This window comes from Silurus aristotelis (assembly GCF_946808225.1).
Source record: "Silurus aristotelis genome assembly, chromosome: 14".
In the NCBI taxonomy this organism is placed as follows: Eukaryota; Metazoa; Chordata; class Actinopteri; order Siluriformes; family Siluridae; genus Silurus; species Silurus aristotelis.
Window position 1 is genome coordinate 16,440,828 of NC_139587.1, and position 12,706 is coordinate 16,453,533.

Genomic DNA, 12,706 nt, shown 5'->3' on the forward strand with positions numbered 1-12,706 from the left:
TTATAGTATTAACAAAAGTAGATCATTTGTTTAGGAAATCAGCAAAATGTACACAAATACTGTAAGACTTTGACTGGCAATATTAGATGTAAAAAAAACAAACAAATAGTGATAAAATAATAATAATAATAATTATTATATAATATCTCCTATTATTATTATTTATATATATATATATATATATATATATATATATATATATATATATATATATATATATATATATATATACACACACACACACACACACACACACACACACACACACACACACACTTTTGTGTTCGGCTCAGTTTTTTTGCCCAGTAATGCAGTATTAATTACAAATATAAGGAAGCAAAAACCAAACACAAAATAAATATCCAAAGAAAAAGTCCGCAAGAAATCCAAACCACAAACTCAAAAACAAAAAGTTAGAAAGACAAACCAAACCTTGACAATGCAGCATGCTTGTCCATCCTGGCTTTTAAATCTTCATTTTCTTGCTGGACTTTCTTAAGGCATTCATCAAGCTTCACATTTTTCTCCAGCTAGAATAATGCAATTAAACACCAACATTGTGTGTAAAATGAAATACCAGCGATCAAGTCTGCTTTATCCACAAAAGTAAGAACTCTAAATGAAACAAGGACCCAATTCAAAGTTGAACTCACCAGTTTGTCCAATTGTATCAGTTTCTTATCTTGTTGGTGAATCTGCTTGTTCTTAATGTCCAGCACCACTTTCAGACTTTCTAGCTCTTGCTCCAGATAGAGGGTGTGAGAGTCCTTCTGGAAATATTAAATGTTTAAGTAAAAAGCACTCTTGCCTATATTTTCTCCAATACATACATATATAGAAGATCTATAATGAATATAAAAAGCTACAAAAGAGTTCCTTTTTTAAACAGTAACTAGCATGTGCGAGTCAGACTGATCTTGTGGCATAAAGTCACATTGACATTATGTAATAAGTCATTATGTAGTGACAGAAAGGCAACAGAGACTGGGTTGATGATATGCTATCTATTTATAGAAAATTTGGCAAAGCATTGGAGGGCTCTTATCTAAATCCTCTTTCAAAAGGCTAGGGGGCCCCACTTCATGTGAATCAGACAAGACTGTCTAACATTAACCTGCCACTCCAAAAAATACTGATAGACTCTAAATGGAAAGTGTTCTACAGATTTGCTAATCAGTGGGTGCTATTCCTGTTGACTTGATAGCGTATATAAACAGTACAAGATAAGTGAAGGTCTGAGGGGCAAAAAACAAAACAAACAAAAAAACCCCGTACCTGACATTTCTCAGCCAGTGCCTTCCTTCGTTCCTCCTCTGCTTTCAGCCTCTCACTAAAGTAGCCGTTTGTTGTAGTGAGCTCCTCGATTTGACTCTGATGAAGGCAAAATATGTCGCTGTCAGTTTCCTTTCATTTCATTACACATTGTATAGTTGATTACATTGTGAGACTAAGCAATATGTATATGGATTAAGTTCTCACTGGCTAAACTCCTTTTATACATATAACCATAGCTAACTAACTCGATTTGGCGAAATGAGCATTTCATCGTGACTTCTTACAGATAACGTCGCTTCTGTGTCTTTTTGCATTTTTTCCAGAGCTTGCATCTCCTGCTCATGAGACTTTTTAAGTTCTGAAAAAGAAAAGAAAATCTCAGCATAGTTTTTATTTCTGTATATATTAGCGGTTAGCTAACAGTGTGGGTGGAGAGAGAGAGAGAGAGAGAGAGAGAGCGAGAGAGAGAACACTAATTTTAGTCACCTTCAAAAGATTCTTCATAGTGCTGTTTAAGGCCCTTAACCTTCTCTTCGTGGTTTTCTTCCAGTACTTTCTGCATCGCCTCATGTTTGTAGCTGAATTCCTCAAGCTACACAGGCACAAAAAACACTTTTAGTATCAGAAGCACTCCTGGCAAATATTTGATGCATTCAGCGATGGTAGCTTGTGAGCCTAAAGAGAAATCTTTTGCATGTGAATGTGCAAACAAAGTACCATTGAAATAATCCTCATAGAATTGAAATAGTTTTCTGAAAGAGTTTTACAGCAAAGTAGATGATGTGAACAAATGTCTTACAATGACACTGCATAAAATCTACATTAAAGCCATCTTCACCTGTTGCTTCATCAAGGCTTTGTACTTCTTTGTTTCTTCCTGATACGTCTGTTGGATTTTCTCCCATTCGGTTGTGTAAAAAGTTTTCAGTCTTTCCTCCAGGTCAGCCAGGTCCAGGCGGTGTTGTTCCTGCACTTTCTCCAACACTTTATCGTAAGCTGCATTCAGCTCCTCCTTCTCCTTCTCCAGACGCTCGCATGATTGCTCCCAGTTCACTGTGGAGCACATTTACTTCTTTAATTCATGCTGTTAAGTTTATGGTTAAATGCATTTTACGTGTCATTCTGCTGTCTTACAGCTAAAATGTGTGTAAACATTATAAATGCACAATGCAATTGTTTTAACCTTATGATGTGGGGTGCAAGAGTAAAGGATCACCGTGCACTAAATCTGGAAAGGACAAGTTGCTGGCGCTAAAGCACATTTGCTGTCTTGACATAAGGTTCTGCCAATACTCCGTTGTGTGATTCATTTGAAAAGCATTCTTCCTGGCACACAGTTGTTACTGCACTTACAGCATCTTTGACACCAGTACAAAGTTAAGCTATAACAGTGGATGTAATATCATGCAAGAATAGTTAATAAAAATAAATACATCTATAGGAGGGTAATGCAAGTGTGAATAAAAGACAAATATTATGCCTATTTGTCAAAACTCATACTTTCACACATAGCAAAGATGGAGATTTGTGAATAGCTTCTCTTATTGCTGATAACAGATGCCTCTTAACTCAGGCCCAGAGGGGGGTATACACACACACATATACACACACACATATACACACACCGCTGCTGGTCTTTATCCACACACTTAACCGACTGCTGGAATCACAGCTGCAACTTCTTGTGTTCTAAGACATGTGTGAGGCCGCAGTGTCAACAATATAATAAAACAAGAGCCTACAAGCAGCTCTGATTGCTAGATCTGAAATGATTGCAAGCATCCTTTAGCATTGGACAACTTGGAAGTGTTTCTTACTGTATCTGCAACAGCGTCACAAGTTTGGCAAAAAGACAGACAGCTGTGACCTTTACAATTAAACACATTCTGCCTGTAGGATCTGACATCAGTATCTCAAATCCAAAGGGGAAAAAAAACCCTGAAATGAAAATCTTTTAGGATGCTTATTCACAGTACAGAATGAGTCACTGACCCTCATCTGACTTTAATCAGAAATAAATAGGAGGTTCCTTGAGTTCAGTCGATTTGTTGCTGTAACACACAACAGTCTGTTGAACAACCCTTGGGCCGAACAGTCACGCCCTGTGTAAATACCTTAATCAAATCATGTTTATACTAGGAGCAATCATAAAGGAGTCATGAGCTCAAACTAGGGGGTGTAGAACAAAAACTGTTCCAGGGACAACAGAGAAGCCTGAATAATCAATAACTAATGGATGGATGCATTTCATAAATCTGCAGAGTAATTCTATTACAGGGGGTACATTTATGCTGCAGACCTCAGATGCACGGCCTATAAATAATCCAAATAATGTGAGTGAATGGAAAAGTAACTGATACACATCAGGAATGTTTGTCACTGGGGAAAAGGGGATGGGGGAAAAAGACTAAGAGTTGTTATAGGGTCATAAAAAGCAAGCAAGCTAGCAGACATCTATGAAGATGTTATTTGGGAACAATGTGCTAGTTTATGGAAATGTTTGATGGTCAGCTTATAAACTAGATCAGGTGTGTTAGGAGTTGGAGGAAAAAAACACTTTGAACTATGCAAGACACTGGATCTCTTGGACTGGAGTGTAGAATCCCTGCACTGAACCAAAGCATTAGGTTACAGTAAATGGATCTTCCCTAATGAAGAGGTTATAAATGTGAAGTGTACTGACAGTGAGGGAAATTGCATATAATTCTCAAAGCTTTTAAGTGTAGAGTGGGCAACATTTCCCTCATGAGCTATAATCAGTGTTACCCTAATAACGGTTTTGTAACGGACACGCCAAAGCTAATGCATGTAGACAGGAGAGTTTACGGACGCCTTCAAGAGCAATCTACATTAGTGTGGTTTACAAGACTCTGGCTTTTTATATGGCCAGTCTGGAGAGAAGTCAGCCAGAGCAAGTGAACTTCAGTGGGTTTATTGAAACAATACCTCACGTTGGTCTTAAATAGCTAGTGGAAATCAATATTTGAGACCTTGTACAGGTAGCTGGATAACGCTCAATATTAGTATGGCTCATGTTGCGAAGGGGCCAACAGGATCCATGTGGGGGGTCCTAAGCCTCTCTAAATGTCTGGAATGTGATAAGAGGCCAAGATAGCAGGATTACAGTTATATACAGGATTAAAAAAGGCTGAAAAGAAAAGAATGCAATAAATGTGGAAAAAATACAATGCCCTTATAAGCCAGTCATTCCAGCTTTAAATACTGTGTGTCAGGCATATGACAGACTTCATTTCAAAACCAAGCAGCTTTAAATGTTACCCATTCATTTTTTTGAAGGTTGTTCATTACACATTAATGGTTTTTAACTTTCTAAGTCAGAATGAAAAAGACTCTAAAACATGGAAAGATTTATTCTGTACATCACTTATAAATACCAGACATATCGAACTTTGACATATCTAAAGTGCACCTATTCTGCATAAAGAACAGCGCAATGGTGACATTCTAAAAACAGTAGTGAAGGAGGTGCCCGGGTCATGACTAACAGATCTGGTTGTACCAATCAAACAACAGATTATGCCTCAGTCATTGCATTTATAGAAGAGCAAATAAAAGGCAATAAAATATTAGTTTTGTAACTGATAATCACCAAAGAGAAGTTAATACTATGCATACGAAAGCCTGTTGCACTACCACCACCTCCGCTCCTGTAACTTAGTGTATTTAAACCTGTAGAAATTCTGATTTCCATTAGACGTAAACAAGGCTTTGGCCTTGGGGTACAAGTGCATGTTAGAACGGATGACATTCCCCAGATCCCATCTGGAAGAAAGAGTGTGTGGGAAAAGGCACACCTCTGAAATGATCATTAGAAGAAAACAATACACTAGTGACTTTTGCAGTCATAATACATGGCAGTAAAACAAACAGCTCTGCCCCCTCCCTGCCCTAACTTTACTAACGGCACCCTGGCTCTATGCCTTATGGCAGGTAAATGGAATTAAACAAATGAGGACAAAATGTAATTACAGGAAGGCTTAGACAACCACATTGCAAGCCACCGCACATACACAAATTTTTCTTATTACAAAGTAACTAGCTCATTTAAGTCAATTGCCAAAAGATAGACTTTATTTATTTATTTATTTATTTTTTAAAGAGATGTGGACTGAAAACATTTGAAAATATTTGAGGATGTCCTCACCTTTGTTAACAAATTAACAAAGTACTCTCTACTCACCGAGTTCCCCGTGCAGGTTGAGCAGTTCCACAGAGCGCTCCTGATGCCGTTTTGCTGATTCTTCATGCTGCACACACAGAGAGGAGACACTGACGACAGAAACTCGGACAGAATACACACACTTTTGCTTCATGTTTACATACAGTAACTGTAGTATGGTTAAAATATAACTATTCTCTAGTTGATGCTTGACATATTACATTATTTAGGTGATTATATAAACATGTTTTCCTTTAATAGAGACACTTCCTCAGAAAAGGTAGTCATTGTCAGTACGCGAGACCATAATATTGTAATAAGGTTTTTTCCAATTACCTAGAAAATATGAATACAAAACGACTAATCCCACATAGCCACACATGACTAATCATCCTCAATCATATAAAGAGTACTTCTGCATTATACTGCATTCGACACAGCACAGAACCCCTCAGCTGCAGTGCCCCTGCCAGCCTCCCAAAAAAATACGCAGTGAAGATCAAACCTGTGCTTTTCCCTCATAGCTTAAAAAAATCCACATAGGACATGCATCAGGCAGATGTGAACTAATAACTCTCCTTTATTGAAGCAGCTCTGGAAGATTGCACCAAGCTGCATGAACTACCAGCACTGCTAATGCCAGACGTTAGATGAGTCATGTTCAACTCTCAAACGTCATAACACATGCTAATTATTAACAAGAGACAGATGCATTTACACATCTATGTAGGCATCCACAGAGATCCTGTTTGTCATCCTAGTCCAGTCCCTGAGGAGAAGAGGAATGTCTTTACCCGGGGTGAAGCACAGGGAGCGTTAAGGCACACTTTGCTGCCGGTGCAGCCCATGATCCAGATCCAGAACTGTCCAGAATCAGTGGAAGACAGCAGCTCAGGTGAAGGAATCACCAACACCTCCACGCACGACTGCGCTGGTGCGCGTGCTCTCTCTCTCTCTCTCTCTCTCTCTTACAACGGGGATGACTGGAAGGAGCCATTCAATTGGTTCTACCCTCCTCCAACCACTTGCCTCTCAGTTTTGTGCATATACCATAATGTCACTAGTAGAGGAGCAGCAGGGAAAAGGCTGCATTGTGCACACGAACAAGATGTGTGTCACAGCACTTTAAGAGAGCCACCACAGGCAAAGCAATGAAGGAACAGAGAGAAAAAAAAAATATTCTGACAGAAAGCTGATTGAGTGGCACTTACTAAATTGCAACATGCTTCAGTGACCTTCTCACTGAAGAACAGAAAGAGAAAGCACAGGCTTTCCTAGTAAAAACAAAGGAGTTCGGCATTGTGGATAATATATATATATATATATATATATATATATATATATATATATATATATATATATATATATATATATAAATAAAAACACACAAAAACATATACATACATTATATACATACATACACACACACTAAGGCTGTCAATCGATTACAATATTGAATCGCGATTGAATGTGTTCACCATAGCAGTTTTTTTGGTCTGTGGAATAGGGATACAAGTCTCTGATCCATTAACACAGTAGATGGCAGTTATGCTCTCAGCCACCTCAGTAAAACAAATATTTTTAATTCAGTAAAACAAATATTTTTAATTCAAAATTCTCTCTCTCTCTCTCTCTCTCTCTCTCTCTCTCTCTCTCTCTCTCTCTCTCTCTCTCTCTCTCTCTCTCTCTCTCTCTCTCTCTCTCTCTCTCTCTCTCTCTCTCTCTCTCTCTCTCTCTCTCTCTCTCTCTCTCTCTCTCTCTCTCTCATATTTATGGCCTTCAGCTAAGTGACAGCACTTCACAAGCAAGTGCAACTGTATGAACCAACCCAGTGCACCTTGCTGAATGCCTGACTTTGCCTGTAACCATATGAAGTCAGCAGCTGTACATTCTCACAAAGACATGACACGGTCCAGGCCACTATTATTAGGGTAATACATTTTTAATACATTCCCCTTCAGGGCATTTCACTTCCAGACAAAACAGAATTACAAATAAATATTTCCAAAATACAAAATGTATATAAAATATGTAACTGCATCTTGACATGCAAAAGGAAATGTAACCTCAATGTACAACCATACAATAATTTCTGTACTCTTTTGCCAACTGTCACCTCAATGCTAATATGTAAAAGATCAATAAATGTACGTCAGTAATAAAAATTTTTTTTTTTTTTTACATACACACACACACACACACACACACACACACACACACACACACACACACACACACACACACACACACACACACACACACACACACACATATATATATAATATCTCTCTCTCTCTTATATATATATATATATATAATATATATATATATATATATATATATATATATATATATATATATATATATATACACACACACATATACACACACACATGTATATATATGTGTGTGTGTATATGTGTGTGTGTATATATATATATATATATATACACACACACATATACACACACACATATATATACATTCTAAACCTATTTTGACGGTAAGATGTAACTAGATCACCAACATAAACATGAACTACACAAAGTCTTGCAGATAGGGAGCATTGGAGCTTTCATGAAATAACCCCATAACAATGTACATGCTCATAGAACAGATTTCACTGGTTTACCTTCAGTAGTTAAGAAAATTAACCAGTATACTTTACTCTCTATATGTCAGAGAGATTTCTAGAGTGGGCACATATCTGTGCTTATATATACAAATGATAAAGGCCTGTTCTAGGGCTTCAGCAATTCTTCTATCCCTTATTCCCCACATCCTAGTTTGTGGATTTGTGTGTAAACACAAGAGCACATAATCAGCTACCTTGGACAAACTTGTCTTTCCAGAAACCTTCCCATTAAAACTAATTTCAGAGCAATGTGAAGTCAACAAACAGAACACACACACACACACACACACACACACACACACACACACACACACACACACACACACACACACACACACACACACACACACCACACACCACACACCACACACACACCATATAAAAAAAATAAAGGCTATACATTTCTAGCCAACAATGGCATAGTCAAATAAACAAATCATTAACACTTTTTCTACAAGTAATCTTCATAAAGGTTTTATATCAAGATATAATATATTATATATATAAAAGAACATACCTGTGTGGAAAGGGTTTGTACAACAACAGCAATGGCCTCGAATCTGCGGTTGCTAGCAGAAAAGCTGTTCTTCAGCTGCTGGATGGTTTGGTTCTTCTTCTCACACAAAGCCTTGTAGTACTCCAGTCCTCTTGGCTTGGTCTCTGGAGGCACAAGGTCAGGATGACCATTGGTGTGGGCCTGCTGCTGGCTCGGTGAGCTCTTCTTTGTCTTGCTTTTGTCAACTGTAAGAAAACATCCATTTATTGTTGATGGAAAGTTCAGCATGCTTTTCTTCCAACCAATTGCTAGTTCATGCACCTATGTTAAGATTAGGTAGAAGCACCAGTGTGGACTATCTACCAGTTCTCAGATGTTTAATACACACAAGGTACCCTGATGAACGACTTGTGTCTCGTACGAGATGTCCATCTCTCAATCCATTCCCCCAGACATCAGAGCGCTCTTATTTTAGCATGGCTGTGCCACACTAGTTTTGATTTACACAAGCTTTATAAATACAACACCAGCTCATAATAATAGCCCTCTGAGGGGGAGGCAATACCAGCATTACAACCTGAAAAGCTGTCTGATCAAGAAACTCTGTTTCTGTAATGCTTTTTTTCTTTCAGCAGTCACACATAAAGCCCTCGAATGAGATTATAATTAAAAAACTGTTGAGTAGAGTATGAGGTGCTTCTGTAGGCCCAGCTATTTGAATTTGACATGTTTTCTTGTAGTAGACATAGGACACTAGAGAGATACATAGAGGAAGTTTGACCTGAGATATTACATAACAGCTCTGTGAGGACAACTGGAGTTGAAGCACACTTTTAAATGATGTGAGCAGGGGAGTGGTTTCTCAAAGAACTTGTAAAAACTTCTGATGCTTAGTGAAAGTCTTAATCCATAGGGCCCCCATAAAAAATGTTTTATTTTAATGCAAAACACTATTTACTTTAAAAAAAAAAAAAAAATTAAATAAAAAAAAAATTTTTTATAGATTAAAATATTTTTTTTTAATAATTCTAATAGACTAATTCTAATATGTAAAACTAAATATTAAGTTGGTTATACCACTGATTCCGTAAAACAGATGCATGATTTAAATAATTTCATTATTCCATTATCAAACAATCCCTGCACAATTAATGAGCAAGTAAATAACCGTTCAATACCATCATAACTGTGCTCTATATATATGCTCTCTCTTCTTCTTAAGAGAAGACAAAATTTTCCTGAAACCGCATTTTTTTAATTAAATATATAAGCAATGTTTGGCTTTATGAATAGCTCAGCTGTTTGCACTTCCTTAAATGTCTAAGAAGTAAAGAACCTGAAAAAAAAGCAAGGTCAACAAATGCTAGGAATTGCAGAAACTCTAACCTGTTAACAAGAAAATAAATGAAAACTCTGTGTTTCAGCCACTCCACTGGCCTATTTACGACATAACCATCATTGGCTTAGCACTTGCTAACTTTACCCTTGATTTCATTTAAACAAACATTTTTTAAAACCTTCCAAGACACTAATTTCGGTTCACACCCTTTAAACTAATATTAATGTCTACATGTGTAGTGTAGGAATCCGGGAATACTGCAAACTAAAATGGACACATTTCAGTGTGCTAGTAATTCACTCACAAGAATTATCATATGAACAGTTTTTTTCTTTCCTTATTGACATTTAATTAAAAAAAATCCCATTATACACAAATCAAAGCTTGAAGCCAAGCTCTTTAAAAAGGTCACTCAAAATGTCCACATCTCAATTCAGTAGTTCTCTACAGCTAAACTTTTACATAGATCAATGTAAATGTCACAGCAAGGTCCTTGGGGTGATTCCACAGAAAGAAAAGGTGGAGGCATCTGCCCGTGCGGAATACTGACAAGCATTCCTTTCGAAAGTAAAGAACATGCTGTGCAGAGGTTTCATAATTTGAACCATGACCATATAACTACTGGTAAATGTTGGCAAAAGTGACTTTAAAGCTCTTCCATAGCTCCCTCTATTGGTCAACATTTATCCTTACACTGAGCAGGAGTAGAACTGTACAATAATCTTGGCAATGCGGTATGTGTGCTACCTAGAGGTAAATGGCAATTCTGTATCTGGACAATCAGTCAAACTGAATTTTAAATATATATATATATATAAAATAACAAATTTAAAGCCCAGAAAATAAGTATGAAATGTCGTCTCAAACATTGGCCACTGTAGAACGGAATGCAAATGGAGCTTGATATTTGAATAACCACACACATTAACTGATAAAATCGCTTTAAACTGGTCAGTCATTGTGCATCTGAAGCCTATCCTGTTAATACCACATTCAAGATAATGCATGCTCAAGTTATTCACACTTATAATATAATAATTTAAATGAATAGCCTATCAAAGCCAACACACCTACAAACATGTTTATAGGATATATAAGGAAAACTGAATTCTCAAACACAAAAAAATATGCAAACCTGCCCAAAAAAGTAGCTGGAGGACAGGATTAAATCTCTGACCCACAGTGACAGCCCAGCTGACTGGTGAAGTAAAAATAACACACTATACTACTTGTGCAGGTACAGTGTTTGCGATATCTGATTTAAAGGTTAGATCCGTCAGGTCTTCAATGGAATCTGAAAGTAGCTCTGTGTGTCTGGGATGACCTTCATGTTCACAACCCAAAAATCCATGTAAACACACTATTTTGTGAATGACCAAGTTTGACATTCACAGTTTGCTTCCAGCTGCTTCTGAATTAATGCACTGTGAGGTGACTGCGACTGAATAACAGTGTACACACTGAGGGGAAACCGTAAGGGTTATGGACTGAATGCTTTGTGGCATTCAAGCACAGTAAATAGGGAGCACCAGGGGCATTGCCATGGTGAATTAAAGGATCGCTGTTTTTTGCAAGCCAAAACACAAGGATTAAAAATAGGTACAGGTCCATAAGGTTTGCAGAATTTCACACCACCGGAACTGCACCCTCCAGGTCAATGCTAAGAGGACCTAAACTGACTCGAAGTGTATAATTGTGGATTACATAACAATACACAACAATAAAAGCACTGTGTGGACTGGGGCAAGGCACATTTTGTCTAATAGGAAGCATAGACAGAGACGTTTATGGGGCAAGGCACATTTTGTCTAATAGGAAGCATAGACAGAGACGTTTATGTCTCACTCATCAGTCAGTACTCCAAAGTACACATTTTTTTAAAATACCTACAGTAGCCAAGCCTCTAAGGAAACACAATATCTCCCAGAAATATCTGTTCATCACAGCACTTGCTTGTCCCACAGGAAACTTCTTCCTGTAAACAGCCATTTAACACTGATATTTACCAGACAAGTGCATTTTAAATATTGACCTTCAGAGGTCTCAGTTCTTCAAAAACTTGTCACAGATACTGCCATGATCTTACCCTTGATCCCAACTGTTTATCAATCTCAGAGTGCACATATTATACAAATAAACTCAGCACAGATTAAAGTTAAAATAACATGTTAAATGTACTCCCTGTGGATTAATTCTACACTATGTTAACATGCTGGAGCAGGCCTTTTTGCAATTACACCCTTGGACACCTATTTAACTGTCAGCCAAATAATAAATACCATGTGACAAGAATAAAGACAATTAAGTAAATTAGTAGCTCTACACAACAGGAGTCATTAATTGAAGCAATAAGTTGATTGCTTTTGATAGAGAAACTTTAACCTTAATCATCTGAGAAATATCTGCCATTTTAATTAGATTCAGTCATGTTAAATACACTCTGCTATGGCTCCCAGTGGCCTCATAGATTATATACACAACAGATTTGGAAAGAAAAAACTGCCTAGTCATGAAGTCACAATTTTTCTTTGATAGTGGTAGTCCTTGCCCATATTCGCAACAGTCAGAGTCAGACCAGTGGAAATCTAGAGCAGTCTGTAATAAATAATTGCTATAGAGATAATGGCACACTGTTCTAAATTACTCAAGTAGATCTCACAGCTGTGAATTATTCATACAAACCTGAAAAACAGATCCATTTAGCGCTCTCAGTGTGCACTGCTATTTCTGTCACAATCAAGACTACCATGGAAACTGGTTTTCTACAATTCCCTTTTCCTG

The 12,706-nt window shown here is 37.3% G+C and overlaps 1 protein-coding gene across 7 annotated transcripts in view; it reads right to left on the bottom strand.

The window, feature by feature from the left end:
* Window positions 1-12,706, bottom strand: part of mtus1a (microtubule associated tumor suppressor 1a) — a 31,249-nt gene that overhangs the window by 1,587 nt on the left and 16,956 nt on the right. For 5 of the 7 annotated variants that reach the window (XM_083559962.1, XM_083559958.1, XM_083559961.1 and 2 more), the window contains exons 7-14: window positions 8,608-8,831; window positions 5,477-5,543; window positions 2,114-2,328; window positions 1,762-1,867; window positions 1,560-1,633; window positions 1,276-1,371; window positions 654-770; window positions 433-530 (exon numbers count right to left, since the gene is read on the bottom strand). In XM_083559962.1, the coding sequence (XP_083416088.1) occupies window positions 433-530; window positions 654-770; window positions 1,276-1,371; window positions 1,560-1,633; window positions 1,762-1,867; window positions 2,114-2,328; window positions 5,477-5,543; window positions 8,608-8,831 (997 nt within the window). The remainder of the gene's footprint in view (window positions 1-432; window positions 531-653; window positions 771-1,275; window positions 1,372-1,559; window positions 1,634-1,761; window positions 1,868-2,113; window positions 2,329-5,476; window positions 5,544-8,607; window positions 8,832-12,706) is intronic. The other 2 variants (XM_083559963.1, XM_083559959.1) reach the window with 1 other exon arrangement.